Source organism: Sciurus carolinensis, chromosome 3 (genome assembly GCF_902686445.1).
Source record: "Sciurus carolinensis chromosome 3, mSciCar1.2, whole genome shotgun sequence".
Taxonomy (NCBI): Eukaryota; Metazoa; Chordata; class Mammalia; order Rodentia; family Sciuridae; genus Sciurus; species Sciurus carolinensis.
This window is the reverse complement of record NC_062215.1, coordinates 183,317,874-183,342,443: the sequence shown is the minus strand read 5'-3', so window position 1 is coordinate 183,342,443 and position 24,570 is coordinate 183,317,874. Positions and strand designations below refer to the sequence as shown.

Here is a 24,570-nt window from a genome sequence, read left to right as displayed (position 1 = left end):
CCCTGGGGTCCGCCTGCTCTCCTTCCTCCTGTGCTGCTTGCTGGCCAGTCATGAAGGACGTCTCTGGGCAGCAGCCCTGGCTTTCTTTCCACTCAGGCCTGGGTTGCCCTCTCCCGCGGCCCCTCGTGGCGCCCATCGCCTTCCTTCTCGGGTTGTGTCCCTGTCACGGCTGTCTGTGTTCCAGCATTCGCTTGCGTGCTGTGGCCTTGTTTTTATTTTTCCAGAGTGAATCCTGGGATTGAGTGTGTGGATTGACTGCGTCCATCTGTCCTCAGCCCTGGCCTCTGTACCTCTCTCCTCCTGGGGTCAGACTGTGCTCCTGACGCCCTCACACTGACCCCCAGGCTCCCCTCACCTTCAGTCTGAATTCTCCCTCTTTTTATCTCTGTTCTGACTTCTGGGTAGTTTCTTCTGACCCATCTTTCAACTCCAGTTCACTGATTTCTCTAGCACCACCTCAAATCTACTCTTAAATCTATCCCTTTAGTTCATGAAATCTGTTATTTTGATTCCTTTTATTATATTCATTGGATTCTTTAAAATATCTTCTTTAATAATTAATAATCCTGATCAGTTTGTTTTTCACCCTTCCCTCCCCCTGATATTTTTTGGGGGTACCAGGGATTGAACCCAGGGACACTCGACCACTGAGCCACATCCCCAGCCCTGATTTGTGTTTTATTTAGAGACAGGGTCTCACTGAGCTGCTTAGCACCTCGCTGTCACTGAGGCTGGCTTTGAACTCGCAATCCTCCTGCCTCAGCCTCCCGAGCCTCTGGGATTACAGGCGTGGCCACCATGTCCGGCTACCCCATTGTGGTAAAATACATGTAATATAAGACTTGCCGTCTTAACCACCGTGAGTGTGCAGATCAGTGCATGGAGTTCAGAGCTGGAGGTGTGATCCCTGCAGTGTCCACAGAGCTCTGCCTCTGGCTGAGCGGAACCTCTGCGCTGCTGAGGAGTGACGCCCGGCCCCTCCCCAGCCCTGGGGAGCCGCTGTCTCGTCTCCACAGCCCGGAAGAGCTGAGGGCGTGGGCACCATCACGTGGTTGTGTGCTGATCCTGGCTCAGGGCACCTGCCCTGTCTTCAGGCTCACCCTGTCCTGCATGGGATCTCTTCCTTCTTAAGGCTGAATGACGTCCCGTTCCTTCTCGGCCGTCCGTTCCCCAGCGCGTGCTGGGGTGGCCTCCTGTGTCGCACTGTGGTGCCATGATGCGGTGCCCATGGGCACACAGAGGCACAGCCTCAAGACCTGGCCTTCGATGGCCTTGGCTTTATTTGCAGAAGGGAAATTGCTGGGTCGAATGGGAATTCTATTTTCAGTTTTCTGAGAAACAACCATATTATTTCCACCATTTTACGTTCCCACCAAGGCCAGAGAGCTCCAGGTTCTCCATGCTGGGTGGACGCGTACCGCCCCAGCTGCTGTGAGCTGCAGCTCGCTAGCTTTGCTGTGTACCTCCCTGGTGGCTGGTGAGGGCACCATGCCAGGCGCGAGCCTGCAGAGAAGACTCCTCACAGCATGCCCAGGTCCCCAGCAGTCCGTGCTTGGAAGCTGGAAATCCACACCAGGAAGAACGGAGTTCGATCCCTGCCTGGCACTGCAAACAAAAGTGGCCCAAAATAGATCAAAGACCCAAATGTGAGAGCAAACACAGACGCTCAGAAAAACAGGGAAGCAACTGGGCAGGGACCCTGGGCACAAAGCCAGTCACTGGCAACAGAACAAAACAGGCAGATGGGACCTTCCTGGACCTTTGGTGCCTCAAAAGACACAGTCAACAATGTCCAAAGGCCGCCCCCATGTGAAGGAGACATCTGCCAGTCAGGTCCTGACAAGGGGTTGATGTCCAGAATACAGAGAGTGCTCAGACTCAACGAAACACAAACGGCCTGATCAGAAAGTGGGCACGGACTCTTGCATCCGGGATGGAGCCGAGGGACACCACCTCTGAACTGCATCCCCAGCCTCCCCACCCCTTCCCAAGTTGCCCAGCTGGCCTTGAACCTGCGGTCCTCCTGCCTGGCCGGAATGCGTATGCCGCCACGCCTGCTTGACAGTTGTCTTGGTGAAATCTTCAGACTTGCATTTTATTTCTTTGTGCCTGATTGTTGGGTAGTTGGAGCTTGATGACCCAACATCTGACGTCCCCTCTCTGCTTATTCCTGCTAGTGACCTTTTGCTTCCTGTGTGCTTAATGATGTTTATGTCCTGAATTTTGTACAGTATTTAAAAAATCATTTGTAGGATCAGGTTGAGGCCAAGATGATGCCATGTCCCCCGAGAGCCTGGGGCAGGGTGGAGCAAGACCTGCGGCCCCGCGGCAGGGCTGCTCCCTCGGCCGGCCCACCCTCACGAGCGCTGGCAGGACGGGGAGGCGCCTGGTGCCTGACCACAGCCCTTCTCCGGCTTCCTTTCTCGCAGGTGAACAACAATGGCATCATCTCCTTCCTGAAGGAGGTCTCTCAGTTCACGCCCGTGGCCTTTCCCATCGCCAAGGACCGCTGTGTGGTGGCGGCCTTCTGGGCAGATGTGGACAACCGGCGTGCGGGCGACGTCTACTACCGGGAGGCCACTGACGCCGCCACGCTGCACAGAGCCTCGGAGGACGTCCGACGCTATTTCCCCGAGCTCCCAGACTTCTCTGCCACCTGGGTGTTCATCGCCACGTGGTATCGGGTGACCTTCTTTGGAGGCAGCTCTTCTTCTCCTGTGAGTTCAGGCCTTGGTCCTGAGAAGGGGGGGTGTATGAGGCAGGTCAGGCACAGTCCCTGTCCACGCCCGAGAAGAGCACAGGGCTAAGTACCCGAGTCGCTTGTCCAAGGTCACAGGACCAGGTGGAAGAGCCTGCGTGCTGGGGACTCTGTTGGGGAGACAGGTGTCAGGAGGACTTCCGTTTGGAGTGCTGGGTACTCGGGTTCCGCAGTGGCCATTCTGTGTGTGCTCCTTCTTGTCAATGCCAGACAACAGGTGTGCTAATGGGAATTCCTGGGCAGTCTGCCCAGCCTGGTGAGCACAGGTGGGCCCACACTCTCTCAGGATGACAGTGTTTATTGAGCACCTACTGTGACCAGACCTGTGCTGGATGCTGGGCCACAACTGCCCAGCCAGATGCTCATTCCCTAGAAAGAGGCCCTGAGGGCACCCGTCCAAAGCTGTCTGTGCACCACTCAATGAGCACTTTTTAAGGCACCTGCTGGGCGGCAGGCAGTGTCTAGGGCCCTGGGGAGACAGTCCTGGACAGAGCGGGTGGAGAAGTGCAGCCCATGGAGCACACTCTAGTGAAGGGTCAGAGGCGGCAGGGAGAGCCCAGGCCACCCTCTGGAGCAGGCTCCTCACCACAGAGTGAGTGGCTGTGGTCCTCGCAGCTCTCTCTTGGGTTCTCGCAGCTCCTCGCGGCTCCTGCACATGCAGGTTGGCCAGCTACCCCAGCCCCACTTCTGGCCCTGACCGATGGTCACCCTTCGCCCGACCCCACCTCTGTGGCCCTCAGAGCATCAGCACTAAGGAAGCACAGAACACATGGCCCAGGTGCCCCTGCACAGTGGCATCCTGGCCACCATCTCTGGAAGGGAGCCCTGCTGCCCGCAGACCTGAGGCATCCTGCAGGACTGCACCTCCACGCCCACAGGGCCCTGGGCAGTGCCGGGTCCACCCCCCACCGCAACGCCTCGCCACCAACAGGCAGCCAGAGGGATGTGTCCCGGGACTGGGCTCTCTGCCGCCGGGTGCTGAGCTGCCTGCCTGCCTTCCAGGGCGATGGAGGCCTTTGGTCCTTCCTGTGTGCCCCTGTGTTGAGGGCATCCGTGTCCGTGTCCACAGGTGGAGTGTATTTCTCACGCAGCCATCTGCTGTTCAGTTTGACCTTGAGCACTGCTTTCTATTAAGAAGTATTTTTATTCTCAAACACATGAACCTCCCTCTTGGTTACCGACCATCATGCTCAGTGCTCACCCAGGCGCTGCCCCGCTGGCCCCATTTTGAACCACACTTGGGCTGGGTTCATGTGCGCCGTGTGAACGCAGGCCTCTGATTCTGCTCTTCCTCAGGGAACCTCCTGTCTGTCCCAGGGTCATTTCTGAACTGTCCCAGTTCCTCACCCCGACCTACAAGGCTTCCCACGTGGACGCCGCCCGCCAGTGTGCTTGTGTAAGAGATCGTGAACCTTAGTCAGAGAGACTGCTCCTCCCTGGTTCCTCTGTTCTTGCCCCTCTTTGGTTTTACATTTTTGTTCATTTCACACTAGACACTATGTATTTGGTCAAGTGAGTGCTGAGCTGCTGCAGGCGCCTGAGTCCCTCACGGGGGCATCTGTTCCACGTCCTGGGCTGGCCGTGCCCAGTGTGCTGCCCTCACAGTCTGCATGGCCAGGCTGGGTACTGTGCACTGGGCACAGGGCGGACGGGCCCTCACGGTCCTGCCTTGGCTGACTGGCCCTCGCAGCAGGCCAAGGGGTGCCGCCCCCACCCAACCCTCTCTCCTCCTCAGGTCAACACCTTCCAGACAGTGCTGATCACCAACGGCAAGTCCTCCTTCACCATCTTCAACTACGAGTCCATCTCATGGACCACGGGCACACATGCCAGCAGCGGGGGCAACTCTGCTGGCCTGGGGGGCATTGCAGCCCAGGTAGGTTCAGGTGGGGCTGGTACTCAGTGTTCAAGGGCCTCCGTTCCCCCTGCCGGGGCGGCCATGAGCTGAAGGATAAGGCTGGGGTCCGCTGTAGGCAGCTCTGCCCCCGGACCACGCAGACAGAGTGAGTCCACGTGACAGGAAGCCAGCCTCCTCGCTTCTCACCACCCAGAACCTCAGAAGTCCTCAGGCCCAAAGGCACCCTGTCCCATGACCCTCCCTGCTATGGCTCTTGATCAACAGCCACAAAAGTGACAGGAGGCCCCACCCTCAGCACCTCCACTCCTCTCCTGGACTCTCACCAGCTCGGAGGCCCTAGGGGAGGCCCAGAAGCCCAGGGGTGAGGCTGGAGACATGGGGTAAGGGAACCAGGGCTAGTGCTGCCCGTGGCTCAGGAAGTGTTGGTTGGCCTTAGGACTGGCTGGGACTGGCACAGAGTCCCGGGTACAAGGCCATCTCCCACGCCATCTTTGACCTTGGCCACTAGGGAGGGGACTGAAGAAATGTAAGACCTGCCTCCCTCCTACCCCCACCCCCAGGCAGGCTTCAACGCGGGTGACGGGAGGCGCTACTTCAACATCCCGGGCTCGCGTACCGCGGACATGGCAGAGGTGGAGACCACCACCAACGTGGGCGTGCCCGGGCGCTGGGCGTTCAGAATCGATGATGCCCAGGTGCGCGTGGGGGGCTGCGGCCATACAAGTAAGAAGACGGAAGGAGAGGCTCAGGGCGGGGGGCTGAGGAATGGGGCCCACAGGAGGGGCCGGGAGGGACGTTGACCCCGGCAGGGGCCCGCGAGGTCCACCCTGCTGGAGGAGCGAAGACCTTGGCAAGCCTGGGGCTGGTCCCGAGCTGGTCCCCAGGGCCATCAGGCTCCTGCTGTGGGGTGGGACCACGGCGTGGGCCTGTGCTTTCCCGCTCGTGTTGTGACAAACCTGCGCCTGGTGCGGACCAGGTGGTCCCCGGGCCCCTCCATCCTGACTGCGCAGGCTTATGGGGCACGTCCCACCGGCACAAGCAGGCGGCCCTGGGACAGCACAGAACCCAGGTCCGCAGCGTCACCGCGTGCAGCCTCGGGAGGCACAGAGCAGTGCGGAGGCACCTGTGTTGAGAGGCCCCTGCTGGGCCCTCACCTCCCGCCCTGGCACAAGGCCACCCAAGCTGGATGCTGCTCCCCAGCGCCGTCCCAGAGGGTGAACACAGTGCTAGGGACCCGCCAGACCAGCTTGGGTGGCAGGGCACACACCACCAGAGGAGATGTGAGGCGCACACGTGCTGGAGGGAAGGCAGACGCTGCTGAGTGCCCCCTCTGGGGAGGGCCTGGGAGCCCACCAACAGGCCCCAGTGTGAGTCTGAGCTGTGGAAGTGGGGACTCCATTGGCAGGGAGTCCAGGAGCCCCAGGCTGGGATTCTGAGAGCAGAGAACCCTTCGGCACCCAGCCTCCACCACCTGGGATCCGGGCAGTGGTGGTTGAGGTTACGGACACCACTCCCAACCACTGCTTTGCACAGGGTCAGTGAAGCCAGGTGGGCTGCCCTTGACCAAGGTCTGGGGTCTGGTTGAGGAGCAAGGGGCAGGTAGGGTCACGAATGGACGGGCCCCGCTGCTGCTGTAGGCTACAAGCCTGCAGTGGGGCCCTCAGAAGAGGGCCTGCCATTCCTGGGCCCATCCCAGTGTGGCAGGCTTCTCCCCATTGTCCAGGATCTCTGGAGGGACAGATGCAGGGGCCACTGAAACTGCCTGCAGAGGGTCCCCAGGCCCCCGGTCCCCCTGGGGGCAGGGACACCACAGTGCTGGGAGCCCAGCTCCAGAAGCATGCAGACACATTGTCCAGCTCCAGGGCAGCTCTGGGGGCTCGATGAACATGGGCTTCTTCAGCAGGGCCCGTGTGTGCCCAGAGGCAGCGCCACTCAGCAGGGTGGCCGGACACAGGCAGGCTGGGCGGGCAGAGTAGAACACCAGGTTTGCAGGGGTGCCAGGCCCCAGGTTCTTCCAGGAGGAGCCACGTCCTTGGGATGCTGGCGTCACCTGCCCACGGGAGCTTCCCGGCCGCAGGCTCCCACAGCCTGGCTTCTCCTAGGTTGGTGCCCCGGGGGCCGAGCCTGCGGGCTTGTCTGCACAGCAGTCAGGCATGGAGGCCCAGCCGCCCTGTGGCAGCCACGCTCGGGGAACACGCACTGGCTCTGAGGGCTGAGCGCCAGCCTCCCCGTTGACACGCACTGACACCAAGAGGGGTGGCTGCGCCCCTGGGAAAGACTGAGGGACACACAGGGCTCTGGGGTGATTCTGGGGTGTCTCCCTCCATGAAAGCCAGAGTCAGAGCTTAGGACACTGACCGCCAGCAGGAGGTCCCAGCAGGCAGCACCCGCCAGTCACAGACCTGGGAGCTGGGCAGTCAAAGTGTGGCGCGGTCACAGGGTGACCTTGGAACCAGGGAGGGACGTGGCCCACGTCCTGGGGGCTGTGCCGTGAGACTAGGGCCCCCTCCTCTGCCCACAGCCTCCGTGTGCCTGGCCCTGCGGCCCTGCCTCAACGGCGGCGAGTGCATCGACGACTGCGTCACCGGCAACCCCTCCTACTCCTGCTCCTGCCTGGCAGGCTTCACAGGGCGCAGGTGCCAGCTGGGTGAGTCGCAGCCCCCGGGGTGCTGGCTGAGGGGACCTCCTGCTGGCAGTCAGTGTCCTTCACTGGGCTCAGGAGTGCTCTGGGGCAGGCAGTGGCCTTCAGGCCACTGAGGTCACTGAGGTCAGGGTCTCTGTCCCTGTGGGTGGGCCACCGCCCTGGATGCTCCCTCTGAGCCGCGCTCGGGCTTGGCCCTCTGTCCCCACCCCACCTAAGTCTGCAGTGGCTCCTCCCTGAGGCTGGCCTGCCCGTGTTTCAGATGTGAATGAGTGTGCATCACACCCGTGTCAGAATGGCGGGACCTGTACCCATGGTGTCAACAGCTTCAGTTGTGAGTGCCCAGCCGGCTTCAGGGGACCCACCTGTGAGTCAGGTAAGAGGAGCCTGCCAGCCGCCCCGTGGCCTGCTGGCTGCTGGATGTAGCTGGAGAGGCTGAGTCTAGGCCTCCCAGAGAGACTGTCAGCTGTGGGGCAGGCGGACACTAGAGGACAGGCCCTGTCTTATGGGTGTGGACAAGAGCGTGGCCCCACAGACGGGCGTCCAGGCCCTGACACTGGACTAGGAATGAAGCCTAATACAGAGCCAGTGTCCAGGCCCCGGTCACAGCCAGACCATCAGCAGAGCCTAGACAAGAGCCCAGCAAGATGGCTTTAAGGGAAGACGGGCTCCTGGGGCCCATGGGCCAGCCATTGGGTGGGGAGGGCACACTGTGTGCCCAGGGAGCAGACTCCCCAGCCCTCCCTCCACCTGCCTGTGCTTCCTGAACCAGTGGCTCCAAGGACAGCCCTTCTCCGCAGCCCCAGGGCCTCGGAGCCTGGGCATGGGCTGGGTGCGTCCCCTCCCCACTCCTGCTTCCAGGCCACAGAGGGCTGGCCGTCTGCCTCAGAGCCTGGCCAGGTTCAGCCTCATTTAACTGTACGTGGACCAGCGCCTCTGCCCGCCCCGGGTTCCCCTCACCCTTCCCCACCTGACGAAGACAGATGGAACCCCCTTCTGGCCCAGGGAGCCCCTCGAGTCAAAGCATGGCGACACGCCCCCACAGGGCTCAGCCTGCTGTGTGGACAGTGTGACAGGCATTCATAGGAAGTGAAGCCAAGTGTCGGCCGAGTGTCCCGGCAGCAGATGTCGGCGTCTTGGGCTGCGGACACGATCCTGCCTGTGCAGCCAGCTCAGATGTCTCAGGGGAGGTGCTCAGCAGGTGTGCCCGGGGCTTCTGCCCAGCAGGCAGCTGCAGCCAGGCCCCGACCCCCGCCCTCTCCTCCCTCGCAGCCCAGTCCCCATGTGATGCCACAGAGTGTCAGAATGGTGGCCAGTGCCGGGCAGAGGGTGGCTCTGCAGTGTGTGTGTGCCAGGCCGGGTACACGGGGACCACCTGCGAGACAGGTGAGCGGTCCCGCCTGTGGAAGCGCCGCGGAAGCGGGTGGTGGTGGGAGAGGCTCCCCTCCCACCAGGCGCTGGGCCGGGTCAGGCCTTGGCTCGGTCAGCGCCCCCTCTGCCCCTCCAGACGTGGACGAGTGTGACTCTGACCCCTGCCTGAACGGAGGGTCGTGTGTCGACCTGGTGGGGAGCTTCGCCTGCGTGTGTGTGGAGCCCTTCGGGGGACCTCGCTGCGAGACAGGTAGCTGGCCCCGCGCCTGTGCCCGCCCCGCGGCAGCGGCGTCCCTTCCGCCTCACTCTCCAGCTCCACCCACATCTGCCCACCCCTCCTGAGCCATGGCTGCAGAGCAGGCAGCCCGGGTGCCACAGCCGTGTGAGGCTGCATGGGCCCCGGTTTCCTCTGCAAGAACAGGGCCTCCAGTCTCATGCCCTGGCTTTTTAACATCTTCCCAACCCAGAATCTTCCCTCTGCGAGGGAACAAGCTGTGGGGGTCAGAGAGAAGGCTGACCCTTACTGCCTGCAGTGAGACCCTGTGCTGTTTCCTACTGTTTTAAATATGGCTCAGGACGCAGCCGACCAGGAAAGGCCAACTAGAGGTGATGGAAAACAGGAAAGGCTTTAGTGCCTGCATTTTGCTCCAGCTCCTGGGGCCCGGGCGCTGGGCAGACAGCCATGGAGGCTGCAGGGGCTGCTGGACCCTGGGGTGCTGAGACAAACTTCAAATTCATTTTTGGCTTTAAAAAATAAGGAAGAAGTTACATTTAACCATGAGAAAGACACAGGTGGACACTGCCTTCCATCCTTCTCCATGTCAGTGACCACACAGGCAGGAGTGTCCCCAGGGAGGGCTACTGCACTGCAGACAGGCAGGTGGTCACTGCCTGCTGGCTGCCCTCACACCCGTGTCACAGGGTGTGACTTCCTGGGTGTTCCCTAAGAACAAGGCATTTCACTAAACGCACGTCAAGGAAACAGGTAAGTGGTTCCCAAAGACTTTTGCAAAGAAGTCGTGTTTGATACAGAATAATAATGCGAATGGAAGTGAATAATAAAAACATCAGGACAAACAGGGTGCACCAATAGCCCCAGCTTCTTGGAGGCTGAGGTGGGAGGATCACTTGAGCCTAGTAGTAGTTTGAGGCCAGGGCAACAAAGGAGACCCCATCTCCAAATAAACAAACAAAAGCAACGGAACTGACACTTCCAGCACTGATGTACGCCCACAGACACTCACAAAGGGCAGGTCCTCAAGTCTGACCATAGCTCATGGGAAATCAGCCAAAAATTGGAGACTGTAGAGTGACTGCTCTTCTGCTAACTGCTCTGGAAATTCCCCTTTCACTGTCAACAATCAGAAAGCCAAGCTGAGTCTGCAAGGGCCCTGATCTCAGCCCCTGGACCACATAGTGCAGGCAGCCGTCCTGAGGGGAAGGGAGCAGAGGGGAGCCCTCCACTTGCCCCAGATGCTGCCCCGAGCACTCCAGGCTGCTCTGCAGGGAGGGGTCCAGTCAGCAGCCTTCTGAGTGAAGGACAGACATTCGGGTTTGAAGGCTCAAACAGAGGTTGGGGGCTAAGACCAGAACAGGCAGAGCTACAGGGCAGGGGGAGGGGCACAAGAGCAGAAAGGTCCCTTGAATTTTTGTTCCAGTATGATCTGGGTCGGAGGAATCCAAAAGCTAAGAAAGAGCACCAGAAAGCGACTCCCAGCTCAAAGAGGGCTAGGAAAAATCCCCTGTGTCTGCAGAGTAGATAGAGCTCTCCACACTGGGGCCAGTGCTGAGAAGAGTCCTCAGCTAGGGGAAATAAGTGCTGGCGGGAGGACAGCCTGATCTGCCCTCACAGTTTTAGAAGGAAGTCCAGAGAAACCAAGCAGATCCCAAGTCTTAACCACATGCAGAAAAAAAATCCTACACTCTTTTAAAGAGCATAACAGGAATATGACAGGATCCAGAACCCAAGTTGCCCAGTCAAAGATGTCAGGCAAGCACAGAAGTAAAACATAACCTACATCCAGGAGAAAAACAGGTCGGCAGAAACAGAAGCCGCAGAGACAGTCGCATTCGACGTGAACATCTAGCCACTCGTGAGCGTGTCGTGTCTTCTCAAGACTGTTGAGGGAGGAAAAGGAAATAAAGAGAAGTAGGGAATATCTGTAGACTGAACTGCAGTGACGAGGACGTGTCTGAGTCTCTAGAGAACACGGGAGTGTAGTGGCAGCAGTCAGACACTGCAGAAGGGAGGTCCAAGGAGCAGGAGAGACAAGCAGCCCTGCCTCACAGTGAGCAGTACTGGAAGCACAGGCCATCTGGGCCGCAGGACACCAAGAGGCCCAGAGTCCAGGGGGAGGAAGGAGGGAAGAGGAAGTCACAGAAGGACAGAAGACATGGCAGCCATGCATCTTCCAAGGGTTCAAGAAGGGCATGAAGAAAGCCACACCAAGGCACACTAAGCACACTGCCGGACCCCGCAGCAAGGAACCTGGCTCAGCGCGGCAGAGAAGGCAGAGGCATCCCAAGAGCTCCCCGCACTCACCAGCCGCATGGGTGACATCGTTGCAGTGCTGAAGGAAAGGTGACCAACCCAACAGAATGCTTTCAGAAACTAAGGAGAAGACTCATCCACAGGAGCAGATGCCAAGCGCATTCAGCAGCAGCCGGTCACGAAAATGTCAGATGTTTCAGACAGAAGGAAGATGACCCAGAAAATAATATGGGTTTACACAGTACAGGTTAGAAACTACCTATATGTAGGTAGAAAGCGTTTTTACTTTAAAGATGATTTTAAAGTAAGCAATTTTTATTCTAAAAACAAGTAGTAGCCAGATGCGGTGGTGCACACCTATAATCCCCATGACTACAGAGGCTAAGGCAGGAGGGTTGCAAGTTCAAGTTCAGCCTGAGTGACTTAACAAGACCCTGTCACAAAATAAAAATACAAAGGGGTGGGGTATAGCTCAGTGGAGAAGCACCCCTGGGTTCAATACCCAGTACCAAAAAAAAAAAAGGTTTGAAAAGTGAAGTGATAATATATCATGGTGTTTATAGCATAGGTAGAAGTAAACTATTGTACCAGTTGTGCAAACTTTTTTGGTAAGGGCCAGATGGATACTTTTGAAAAACCATATTGTGTCTGTCGTAGCTACTCAGCTCTGCCATTGTGATGTGAAATCAGCCATAGACAAGACACAAATGTATGGCGCAGCTGGGTGCCAAAAAAATCTTTAAGTTTTAAAATGAGTGGCAGGTGAGGTGAGATTTGGTCTGTGGGCCATAGTTCATCAACCTCTGGCATGAAAGACAGGAAGAAATGGAAGTGAAATATTGTAAAGTCCTCATATCACATCAAGTGGTATAGTACTGCTTAAAGGTAAAGGCAAAACTAAGTTCTAAGTAAAAGATACACATTGTAATCCCTAAAGCAACAAGTAAAAAATAATAATAAGATACAACTAATAGACCGATTATGGGGGTGAAATGGAGTTCTAAAGATGCTTGATCAATCCAGAGGTAGGGAAAAGGAACAAAGAAGAAGCAGGACAAATGGAGACTCATAGCCAGATGATAGGTTTAATCTGGTCACATCAGCAGTTGCATTAAGATGTAAAATGGTTAAATGCAGTTCAGAGGCAGAGACTGTCAGTAAATTGAAAAGCAAGACCCATCAACATACCTGTCAAAGAAACCCACACTAAGTGTAGCAGTGCAGATCGTTTCAGAGTGATAGACGGGTTTCCAGTTCTGAATAAGATAGAGTAAGCCGCTCTATCCTGTCTTTCCCACTGAATGCAGCCATAACCCTGGACAGAATTCGTGGAGTAGCTATCTGAGGACTCTGGGAAGTAAATAGTAGCAGGTGGCCTGGGGAAGGAGACCAAGCCTCGAAGTACCACCGAGCCAGTGGTGAGTCTACCTTTTCTTTTCCCCCTCTGGTATCCCCTCAGTCTGGACTCAAAGCCAGCACAAAGGAGAGCCCAGGAGAAGCCCTGTAGCCAGGCTCCAGAGGCAGGGCCAGAGGTGGCCAGGTGGGGACCTCACAGTGTGGACAGGAACCTTTCTCACCACCTGGAGGTGCTACGGTTGCAAAGCGTGTGGCCATCCACTGTTACTGTCCTTCCCTGTCCCCCACACTTGGCACCACCATGAGTACAGTCACAGGAGCAAACAGTAGGAAGGACGGTTGAAAGCCTGACTTTCTGGTCAAAGAACCAAAAGGGTAGCCCCAGAGAGCAGAGGCTGGCCTGGGGACAGCGGCTTCAGGAAGCTCCTTATGAACTCTCAGGCTCCCCAGTCAGGCATGAGTAATCTGATCCAAAGTTTAAGACAATACCATTTATAATAGTTCCCTAAAGATAAAAGATTTAGACATAAATCTAACAAAATGTACAGAACTTGTATAATGAAACCTACAAAATAATGATGAAAGAAGCCAAAGGAAGTCTAAGTAAATGGCTGGACACACCTTGTTCATGGATGAGAAGATTCAACGTAGTAAATATGTCAGTTTTCCCAAAATTGATTAATTATTATGATTCCAACCAAAATCTCAGCAGGATTTTTTTTTGTAGATATGGACAATATTGTTCTAAAATTTATATGGAAAGGAAAAAGGAATTGAATAGCCAAAACAATTTTGAAAAATAAGAATAAATATTGAGGAATTGCAAGGTGTTAAGACTAACAATAAACCTACATTGATGACCACGTGTTATTGGCAAATGGATTCCCCATGGATCAATGAGACAGAAGAAAGAATTCAAAATTAGATCCACACAAATATGGTCCATTATTAACTTTTGAAAAAGATGTAAAAGCAGTCAATGGATAAAGGATGATCCTTTCAACAAATGGGATTGAAACAATTACATACACTTACGCAAAAAAAAAAAAAAAAAAGAATTTCAACTTAAACCTCACACCTTATACAAACATTAACTCAAAATGGAGCATAAACCTAAATGGAAATGTAGAACGATAACATTTTTAGAAGCAAATGTGAAAAAAAAAATCTTTGTGACCTGGCCTTCGGCAAAGTGTTCTTAAATAAGATAGCAAAAGTATTATCTGTGTCAGAAAAAAAAAGATATATTAGACTTCTTTGCCAAAATTAGAAACTTTTGCTCTGTGAAATACATAGTTAAAAGAATGAAAAGACAAAATACAGATGGAGAGAAAAATTTGGAAAACTCACCTCTGATAAAGGACTTGATAATAACTCAGCTGTGGGGAAAAAAACCCGGTTATAAAACAGGAGGCCTGAGCACACACAGCCACAGGAATGCACGGGTGATGAGCAGATGAAGCAATGTCCTTGACATCATCATTAGCCATGAGTGACACCCAGGCCCAGGCTGCAGTGAGATGCCTCTGCAAACTTACTGCAGTGTCCAGAATAAATGAGGATGACCTGGCTTGGACACGGAGCAATGGACTCTCACACATTCTGGGTTATTACAAAATGATTCTGCCACTGGGATCGTGGCTCAGTGTAGGGCACTTGCCTGGCATGCGTGAGGCACTGGGTTTGATACTCAGCACCACATAAGTAAATAAATAAAAGTATTGTGCCCATCTACAACTAAAAATGTTTAAAACAAAACAAAACATACACTTATAATGTGGCCCAGCAATTCTATTCCTAGCTATTCACCCCAAAGAAATGAAAACTGGAGCTGGGCTGGGCTCAGTAGTAGAGCACCTGCCTCACAAGTATGAGGCACTGGGTTCGAATCTCAGTACCGCATATAAATAAGTTAAAAAAGGTCCATTGACAACTAAAAATCTTTTTTAAAAAAAGAATGAAAACTATGTTTATGCAAAAATCCACACAAGTGTCTTTATCATATTTATTTAGGTTCCCCAGAAATCTAAAACTCAAATATCCTTTATTGGGTGAGTAGACAAACTGTGGTGAATAATGGACTATGATACCCAGTCTCAAAAGGGAACGAATCGTCACACCCACAGCTGAGATGGGCCTCAGCAGCATGCTGAGGGAGGGAAGGAAGCCAGTCACAAAAGACTGCTGCATGTAGCCGGTTGCCATGACACATGCCTGTCATGCCAGCAGCTCGGGAGACTGAGGCAGGAGGATCACAAGTTCCAAGCCAGCCTCAGCAAAAGTGAGGAGCTAAGCAACTCAGTGAGAGCCTGTCTCTAAATTTAGAACAATACAAAATAGGGCTGGGGAGGTGACTCAGTGGTTGAGTGTCCTCGAGTTCAATCCCCAGTCCCCCCGACAAAAAAAGACTGCTGCACGTGTGTGAGTCGGTCTTTGTCGCTGTGACAAACACCAGAGGAAAGCAGCAAAGGGAGGCATGTTTACCAGCGTTCATTGTTTAGAGGTCACAATCCATGGCCGGCCAGCCCGTTGCCTTTGGGACTTGGTGAGGCAGAACTTCAAGGCAGAAGCACATGGTGGAAGGAACTGCTCACCTAATGGCAATCAGGAAGAGGAAGGGTCCAGGGTCCACGCACCACTAACGACCTGCTTACTCCCCAAGGCTCCACCCCGGGAGTTTCTGCCACCTCCCGGGAGCAACAGCAGCTGGACACCATGCCTCCGCTCAGGAGCTGGAAGAGCACGTGAGAGCTAAGCCACACAGAGGGCGCCATTCACATGGCACTCGTGAACAGGCAGCTCTGCAGTGACAAGAGGCCACAGTGGCCAGGGCTCAGGGGGACAGGGATCCGAGACTCCGAAGAGACAGGACACAGAAATCTCTGGAATGATAGGATGTTCTGTGCCTGGCTGCGGTGAGGTTCCACAGATCTATAGTGTTAAAACTCATAGCAGTCACACCTAAAATGCCAATTTCACCATATATTAATTTACAAAGATAAATTTTAAATGCACCTAAAAACTTGAACATCTTAAAAAAAAAACAGAGCTAAGGGTTGATCAAATGCTAATCAAGAGAAGGCTGCAGTAACTATATTAGTATTAGATAACTTGAATTTTAGTATAAGGAGTAAATACTACCAGGTAAAAAGAGGGACCTTCGTAATGGTAGAGGGTCAATTCATCAAGACATGGTCTGGGTACACGTGCACCTGCTAGCACCTACTAATGTGTATCAGAATACATGACACTAGTGCTGACGGCTGTCAAGGAACAAAGTCATGATTACAGGTCATTTCAGTAACTCGTGGGACACATAGAAAGCCAACATGCCATGGAAGACTTGAACTTGGCTTAACAGATGTTCAAAGAGCACACACATTCTTTGTGAGAATTCATGGAGCATTGCCATGAGAGGCCACACTGTCGGCCATAAAACAAGGCTCAGTAAAAAGGACTATGTTTTCTGACCACAGCAAAGCTAAACTAAGAATCAAAAGAAAGATACCTGGCAAATCCCAACTATCTTGCCAATGGGAATATTTGACCAGGAATGCCTGGAGGCCCTGACCTTGGGCTGGCTCTCCAGAGCTGCATATACAGGCATTAAAATTTATAGCAGGAAATGCTTTTCCAGGAAACAAGGGACCAGCAGGTGCTGAGCTGCAGGGGGCAGAGCAGCTATAAATCAGTTTCCCGAAAATAAGCTTCTGGCTTAAGTTCCACTTGACACCGAGAACAGAGGTGAAAACCCAGCAAGCACTGTGGGACCTGGCCAGCTGCTCTGGCGGGTGCCTGCGTTCTCCCCACTCCTGAGTAGCCGGTAGTGACCACTGCCTTTCTTGCAGGAAGTCATTCAGTGCCTGATGCCTGCCTCTCTGCCCCTTGCCAGAACGGGGGCACCTGTGTGGATGCGGAGCAGGGCTACGTGTGCGAGTGCCCCGAAGGCTTCATGGGCCTGGACTGCAGGGAGAGTGCGTTGGGCTGCATCCCAGGGCTGGGGCAGGAGGCACTGGTTCTGCCTGTGGGTATTGGAAGTAGGGAGGGTCCTTCCATAGGCCATGCATGCAGGAAGCTCCTCGGAGAAGGCATGTGAGGATGTGTGTGCACGCAGTAGTTCTGGTGGGAGGGTGGCCAGGCAGGCGGGTGGGAAGGCCGTCTTCTGTGCCCCACGGTGGGCCCTCTCCCTCTCTGTGGTAGGAATCCCCAGGGACTGTGAGTGCCGGAATGGAGGCAGGTGCCTGGGCACCAACACCACGGTCTGCCAGTGCCCCCCGGGCTTCTTTGGGCTCCTGTGTGAATTTGGTAGGTGTCCAGGGCTGGGGGTGGGGGGCAGCCATCAGCCCTGGCCCTGAGCACCCCCATCACCAGGGTCCCATGACCCTCACCTCCACCTGAGGTGGGGAGGAGAGTGGCGGCAGAAGTGCTCCCCCTTGGTCTCCCTAGCAGGGTCGCTGGGTCTCAGGCAGCCCCACCCTTGTCAAGGACCTGAGGTCCCCAGGAAGACAGGCCCATATGGGAGCCGCCTCTTACTCTCTGCAGAAGTCACAGCCACGCCCTGCAACATGAACACCCAGTGCCCAGACGGGGGCTACTGCATGGAGTACGGTGGGAGCTACCTGTGTGTCTGCCACACGGACCACAACGTCAGCCACTGTGAGTGGCTCCAGAAGGGACTGTGGAGAGGAGGGGCAGCGCATCCCGCGGGAGAAGGCAGAGGGTAGGGTGGGCAGAGCCAGGGTTGCTGCAGTTTCCAGGCAGGTGGAGGGGCCTCTGGCAACAGAAATGTGGGCAGGGAGGTCGAGGACTGGGAGGGAGGCACATGGCCAGGACATAGGCCATTCTGTTGAAGTGCTTAGTGCATACGTGATTATTTACTACTCCTGTTAATGTAAAGATGCTTGATCACGTGGCACATAATCCTGCAGATATGGATTTTGCCAGCAGCGATGATAAGACTCTTATGTCACAGCTCAATGGTACCCACGGAAGAGCAAGGGTGAATCATGCTAAAATCAAGAATAAGAAATTCCAGGGAGGGCCTCTGAGGCCGCGGTGAGGAATAAAGACCCCAGAGTGTATTTTTAGTGGCCTTGATTCCAGTCAGGATGTATGGGCGACCCCGGCAGCGCATGCTGCGGGACTGCCCTCTGCACGCCACCCCCAAACACAGCCCTGCCGTCGCCCTGTGACTCCGACCCTTGCTTCAACGGAGGTTCCTGTGATGCCCAGGACGACTCCTACACGTGCGAGTGCCCACGCGGGTTCCACGGCAGGCATTGCGAGAAAGGTGCTCCTGGGGCCCGCGGGGATGCCGCTGGGGGCGGGGCCTGCGGGGATGCTGTGGGGGGCGGGGCCTGCGGGGATGCCGCTGGGGGCGGGGCCTGCGGGGATGCCGCTGGGGGCGGGGCCTGCGGGGATGCCGCTGGGGGCGGGGCCTGCGGGGATGCTGTGGGGGGCGGGGCCTGCGGGGATGCTGTGGGGGGCGGGGCCTGCGGGGATGCCGCTGGGGGCGGGGCCTGTGGGGATGCCGCGGGGGCGGGGCCTGCGGGGATGCTGTGGGGTCAGCACCCTGGAGAGCGCCCTTCCACAAGCAGGTGGTTCTGTTTCCGCGCACCTTGCCCCCTGATTTTTCTGGATTTTTAACCTGGGGCCTCACTTGAGCGATATTGCTCTGTTCTACTTATCTGGAATAACGTCTCATTAATTTGGCTGTTATTTTTGTCATTTGTTCTGGTCTGCATCCCTCAGAACGGGCTTCATTTTCTTTCTGCTCAGCATTTTTCCAAATAGATATTAGCATCATTGTGTTAAGTCTTTTAAAAAGAATGTCATTAGAATTTTGTTAATACTTATTCAACGTGGAGAATGTAGACATTTTACAACATTTATCTCCCAGCATCTCAGGCCACCCCCTTGCTTTTTACCTGTCCCTGACAGTGACCCCTGAGACACCTCTGGCTTCTCCCACACCCGCAGCAGGAAAGAGGGTTTCAAAAGAGAGGGCCCCCTGCTCAGTTCTTTCCCAGACCTGCTGAGCTCTCCTCCATATACTCCTGGGATCACCCTGCCCCCATAATGGCTTTGCCCAGAACTCATCCTCACCCTCCTCCAGCAGCAGTGAGGGTCTGAGGCCACAGCTCCCAGGGCACGTCCCACCCAGAGCCCCCACCCTCTCTAGACTAGGTCCCAATGCCCAGTATCCCTGTACCATTGTTGCTGTGCTCACCTGAGGACCTCCAAAGGCCACCTCCAGGGGCCCTACTCCTGAGAGCAGAGGGAGCCACCAGTGTGGCACCTTTGAACCCAAAGGAGGAACCAGGGGGGATTCAGAAGTCTGCTCTCAGAAGGACATGCAGTGTGTGAGGCCTCTCAGGGTGCAGGCTGGGGGAGAGAAGGGGTGAGCTCTGAGGGATGGGCAGGCCCCCTCTCGCTGCACCTTCCTGGAAGGACAATAAGGAATCCAAGGACTCAACTCACTAGGCCCTGTGAAGCTGTGGCTAGTCAAGGTGGGAGGACAGACAGATGGGTCTGATTTGGCAACTGCCATTCAAATCACACCTTTAAATGTGGGAGTACCTCAAGCTCAGGCCCCATAACCTACACTTCAGGAGCCAAGAAAGCACTAGAATCAGAATCCTGGTAGGGATGGTGATGTCCTGTCAATCACAATTCAGCCCACTCCCCATTTCAGATGCAAGCAGGAAGCCTCATGTGCTGTGGGTGTGGGGCCTGCTCTCCACCAGAACCAGTGGAGTAGAGAGGAGGCACACACAGCCCACCCGAGGCTCAGCATGGGTCTACAGACTGCAAGCCCTGCCCCATTTGTGTGCCCTGACTGATGGCCCCTGTTACTTTGGACCCTAGGCTCAGCTCAGGCGCACCTCCTGCAGGAGGCGGGCCTGTGCTCACCACTGTCCGTCCTTCCACACAGCCCGGCCACACCTGTGCAGCTCGGGGCCCTGTCGGAACGGGGGCACGTGCAAGGAGGCAGGTGGAGAATACCACTGCAGCTGCCCCTACCGCTTCACCGGGAGGCACTGTGAGATCGGTGCGGCCCCTGCTTGGAGGGGGGTGACTGGCAAGCCTGAGCTGGGGCCCAGCCGGGTGGAGTCAGCATGGGTAGAGTGGGAGGAGCCAAGCTCCCACCTGAGACCCCCAACCCCCACCCCCAATCACCTTGAGTCTGCTTCTCAGGAATATCATCAGGAAGGCCCCCGGCTCTGGGATGTTAGGGAATTGGGGGTGGGCATCAGGCCATGACCCCTGACCCTGCTGGATACCCTCTGCTTCCAGGGAAGCCAGACTCATGTGCCTCGGGCCCCTGTCACAATGGCGGTACCTGCTTCCACTACATTGGCAAATACAAGTGTGACTGTCCCCCAGGCTTCTCCGGGCGGCACTGTGAGATAGGTAGGGTTGGTGAGAGCGGGGGACACTCTCCTATGGAAACAGGCCCAGTGGTCAGGGCTGGCCCGGGTCTTGCAGGGATAGGAGGTGGAGCTGGGTGTGGGAGGCAGGATACCCCCATGCATTTGAGAGCCCTTCGGGGAGACTCAGAGACCGTGATGGGGACCCTCCTGCACTCTTTCAGCCCCCTCCCCCTGCTTCCGGAGCCCATGTGTAAACGGGGGCACCTGTGAGGATCTAGGCACAGATTTTTCCTGTCACTGCCAAGCAGGGTACACAGGACACCGGTGCCAGGCAGGTGAGCAATCCAGGGGACTGGGCTGGGGGCATGTCAAAGTGGGACAGGGCAGAGCCGGGAAGGAAAGAAGGAAGGAAATCTCAGACACACCAGTGCCTGAAGTCCAGCACTTCCTCCCAGGAGGGTGGGGCTGGGCCTCCGTGGCCCGGGGCCCAGCAGAGGAGTGGGGCTCTGGACCGGTTGCTGTGTTCTTGCTCCTGCAGAGGTGGACTGCGGCCACCCAGAAGAGGTGCAGCATGCCACCATGCACTTCAACGGGACTCGCTTGGGCTCGGTGGCCTTGTACACATGTGACCCTGGCTACAGCCTGAGTGTCCCCAGCCACGCCCGCATCTGCTTGCCCCAAGGTGTCTGGAGCCAGCTTCCCCAGTGCTTAGGTGATTTCGTGGGCCCTTGGGGACAGGGTGGGTGGGCCCACACCCCACCAGCAGCTTCCTCCTGTGAAGGGCCACAGAGCCTTGGGCCTGCACTCCGTCCCTGTCTCCTCTCTGTGCCCTGAGGCCACAATGGTAACCACTGTCAACTCTGCTCTGGAACATTCTCACTAAGGGCTTCCCTGTCCTCAGAGTGGCCCAGAACAGAGGGTCAAACACCCACAGGCCCACTCTGCAGATGAAGCAGCTGAGGCCAAGATGTGACCATGTGCAGGGTCCTGCAGAGGCAGGTCTGGGCTCAGGGCCTGCCTCTTACTGCATCCCCCAGACCTGTGGCATCAGAATGTGTGTCCAAACCCCCCACACAGCACGGAGGAGAGCTGCTCCAGAGAGGCTGCCTCTAGGTCCTACCTAGGTCTGCCCTGGAGCTTGGGGTGAATGCCTGGAGGCAGGGCCCCTGAGCCAAAGCCCTGGAGATGCAGGGGCCCTGACACCACGAGAGGAGTGTCACATCAAGCCAAAGCATCCAGGCTGTTCATCCGGAAAGCTGTGTGATGTTTACACTGTTTTCATAAAACAAGGATTTTAAGCTACAATCTTAGGGCTGGTGGTGACAGCATGCAATCAGGAATGGGGTACATGAACCCATTACTATCTCCCAAATGTCCCCACAGCCCAGCCCACCCTGTGTAGCCCTACCCAGGTGAAGAGCTCTGTGGAGACTGCCTGGCACCTGACATCTGCCCTCTACCCCTGACCTTCCAAGGCCGAGGCTCCTGCCTACCAAGAGACCTTTGCAGTGCTGCTTCTGCCCAGCACATTGCCAAAGGAGAGGCCAGTGTCCTCAAGAGAACAGGAGCTCACCAGAAAGACACTGAGGCCCCTGAGAAGCACAGCCACTCCAGAGTAGGAGTGGAGTCCAGAGAGCATGTGCGGCAGGAGGGAGGCGCACACTCCGGATGGCACATGCTTTACACTGTACAATACAAATAGAGTATGGCACACAGTACAACCTGCAGTGACACAGCCGGAGCCTGGCGTTGCCTATACAAAACAGGAGCCATGGTTTTCAAGGAGAAAGTAGAAATAAAAGGATTTAAAACTACAATAGTTGAAATAAACATAATTTAAAAGTGGATATAGGTGAAGAATAGGTAAATTGAAGACTGTCGGAAGACAAGGGAAATCCATTGTACATCAAAAGGAAAGCACAGGAGCACTGGGGGGTGGAGCACAGTGCCACACTGGATAAAGAAATCCGAGAAGAGAGATGTAACAGGTAAGAGAAATATAAACAGAGGGTAAATAAAAGGGAGGAAAATTCCTAGCAGCTGTGGAATTAAATTCCAAGGATTAGAAGAAGAACAGACTGGAAGGACCCATGGCACATCCAACAGGAGAAAAGGGAGCCCCAGACACGTTACAGGAAAAGCACAAAGGTGCCATGGCCTAGTGAAGACGTCCGCACATCCGGAGGGAAGAACAGACCACAAAAGGAAAAAGACTCAACAGCACCATCAGAAGTGCACATCGGGAGGTGGCGTTAAATCCCAGGGAGACATAGTCAGGATCCAGGATGGGCGCTTGGCAGAGACACTGCCAAGCAGTCTGGGCAGCCCCTTCACAGGCAAGAAAGGCTGCAGGTGCTTCTCTACCCCCGTGGGCAGGGTGCCTCGGGGAGCAGAGGCCAGCCCCCAACACCGTGGGGCAAGCTCAGGTGGAGCCAAGCACAGCCACAGGCGTACAGGCCCACTGCTCTCCCCGCAGGAAGACCTGGACAGCAGACCAGCTCATCGGCTTACAAGACCGAGATCCAGGTCAGCTCTGGAGAGAGGCCAGAGTGTTCACAGCCACCTGATATGGTGCTATAGCCCAAGCCAGCTCTTCTGGTGGCATCCAGGAGAGTGAGTGGCAGCTCAGCCCAGGGAGGAGTGGTCGACGGCATCTGGCTTTGTGTGCTGCAGGCCAAGGACGAGCTCCGGCCTCCTGCATGCTAGGCAAGCACTGAGCTGTGAGCTCCACTCCCAGCCCCTGAGGCTCTTGTACACACGTGTCTGAGAAGCAAGGAATCACGCCAAAATCTAGAAAAGAAATGATCAATCCAAACAGGCCTACCTGTGCCCCAGATGTTGGCATTCACAAAGGATTTTAAAATGCCATTGTGACTGTTAAAGAAAACAGAGGGGAAAAGAGGTGAAATGAATGAGGCAATAGACAACCCAACCTGAGAACAGAAAGTAACAATATAGAAATTCTAGGAAAGTGCAACCTCTGAAATCAAGACTTACCTGGCCTCAAAGCCAGGTCAACAAAGCTCCTTCAACTGTGTATCAGAGGGGACATAACTAAAAGCGGATCATGAAGAGATGTGTGATGGAAGCAGGACAGAGACAGATGTCTGTGGAGTGATTTCAAACAGGCAGACAAGTCCATACCGGGTTCTGGTAATAGAGGACACAGTAGGCAAAAGAAATATTCTGAGAGAGAATTTTTTTTTCTAAATGTGAAGAAATATATCAATCCACAGATCCAAGCAGCTCAGCAAATCCCAAAAAGGATAAATATTAAAATGAAATCTAAAAATGTTTACCCAGTGGAGTTATTCAAGTTATTATTCAAATGTGAGAACATAATAAAAACATTCTCACACAAACACAGCCTCAGAGGCTTAGCAAATAAGGTTCTTTCTGGAGGGAGTACCTAGACAGTAAGATAAACAAACCCAGTAAGAGAAGAGCGAGCAAACACCATGGCAAGCTTTCTCACTATCTAAAAGGAAGGGGAAATCAGAAAAAAAAAAAGATGGGGGGCAAATATGAAGATTAGAAGAATCATAGAAAAATACAGACAAATGGACTCAACTTTCCAGGTAAAAGATGGTCCAATTGTTACAAACAGAACAAACTGTGCGCTCTGGCAGTTGCTCTGGAAATGCGAGGACAGAGGAAGACTGAAAGCAGCATCAGAACAAGCCCCGGCAGCCAGAGGAGAGGGCGGAACAGCGGCTCGCTCACAGGAAACTCGGAGACGGAGAGAGAGGCCCCCGCACACCTCTGCCCCGAGTCTCCAGGTCGAAGTGAGCAAAACCAGCTCACAGTTAATTGCAGGCTAAGGAGCCAAACAGTCAGCAGAGAGGTAGAAGATTTGAGCTATTAGCAGGTAACAGCTCAAGCTAATGCATTCTCTGAACCTGCAAAAAAAATTAGTGATAACAAGAAGGTACATCTTTAAATCTTCATGCAGATTTGAGCCATTTTATTTTTTGGTACCAGGGAGTGAACCCAGGGGCATTTTACTGCTGGGCTACATCTCCAGCCCCCCCCTTTTAAATCACTGTTCAATAATTTATTTTTTATTTGTTCTTTTTTGTTACACATGACAGTATTTTAACATATCACACATACATGGAGTACAACTTCCCATTCTTCTGGTTGCACATGATTCGGAGTTACACTGGTCAGGTATTCATACAGGAACACAGAAAAGCATGTCCGACTCAGGTTACTGTCTTTCCCATTCCCTTCCCCGGTCTCTTCCCTTCATTCCTCTTTGTCTAATCCAGTGAACTTCTGTTCTTCCCTACCCCACCTATTGTGTGTTAGCATTCTCATGTCAGAGAGAACATTTGGCTTTGGTTTTGGGGAATGGGCTTATTTGACTTAGCATGATAGTCTCCAGTTCCATCCATTTACCAGCAAATGCCATAATTCCATTCTTCTTTAAGGCTGAGTAATATTTCATTGTGTATATATACCACAGTTCTTTATCCATTCATCTGTTGAAGGGCACATAGTTTGGTTCCATAGCTTAGATAGTGTGAATTGAGCTGATATAAACATTGATGTGTCTGCATCAGTGTGGTATGCTGCTTTTAAGTCCTTTGGGTATAAACCAAGGAGTGGAATAGCTGGGTCAAATGGTGGCTCCATCCCAGGCTCTACACTGCTCTCCAGAGTGGTCGCACCAATTTGCAGTCCCACCAGCAATGTATAAGTGAACCATTTCCCCCACAT

At 54.7% G+C, this 24,570-nt stretch overlaps 1 protein-coding gene across 21 annotated transcripts in view; it reads left to right on the top strand.

Annotated features, from left to right (window-relative positions):
* The window catches only part of Sned1 (sushi, nidogen and EGF like domains 1), a 67,908-nt gene that overhangs the window by 15,243 nt on the left and 28,095 nt on the right, over positions 1 to 24,570 (top strand). For 17 of the 21 annotated variants that reach the window (XR_007107558.1, XR_007107557.1, XR_007107559.1 and 14 more), the window contains exons 2-16: positions 2,430 to 2,717; positions 4,494 to 4,634; positions 5,177 to 5,339; positions 7,138 to 7,263; positions 7,520 to 7,633; positions 8,530 to 8,643; positions 8,765 to 8,878; positions 16,324 to 16,449; positions 16,676 to 16,780; positions 16,922 to 17,131; positions 17,649 to 17,765; positions 19,410 to 19,526; positions 19,772 to 19,888; positions 20,070 to 20,183; positions 20,387 to 20,560. Coding sequence is in view for 18 of the 21 variants with exons in the window: in XM_047542665.1 (XP_047398621.1) it covers positions 2,430 to 2,717; positions 4,494 to 4,634; positions 5,177 to 5,339; positions 7,138 to 7,263; positions 7,520 to 7,633; positions 8,530 to 8,643; positions 8,765 to 8,878; positions 16,324 to 16,449; positions 16,676 to 16,780; positions 16,922 to 17,131; positions 17,649 to 17,765; positions 19,410 to 19,526; positions 19,772 to 19,888; positions 20,070 to 20,183; positions 20,387 to 20,560 (2,140 nt within the window). In the remaining 3 variants the exon portion in view is untranslated. The remainder of the gene's footprint in view (positions 1 to 2,429; positions 2,718 to 4,493; positions 4,635 to 5,176; positions 5,340 to 7,137; positions 7,264 to 7,519; positions 7,634 to 8,529; positions 8,644 to 8,764; positions 8,879 to 16,323; positions 16,450 to 16,675; positions 16,781 to 16,921; positions 17,132 to 17,648; positions 17,766 to 19,409; positions 19,527 to 19,771; positions 19,889 to 20,069; positions 20,184 to 20,386; positions 20,561 to 24,570) is intronic. The other 4 variants (XM_047542657.1, XM_047542652.1, XM_047542662.1 and 1 more) reach the window with 3 other exon arrangements.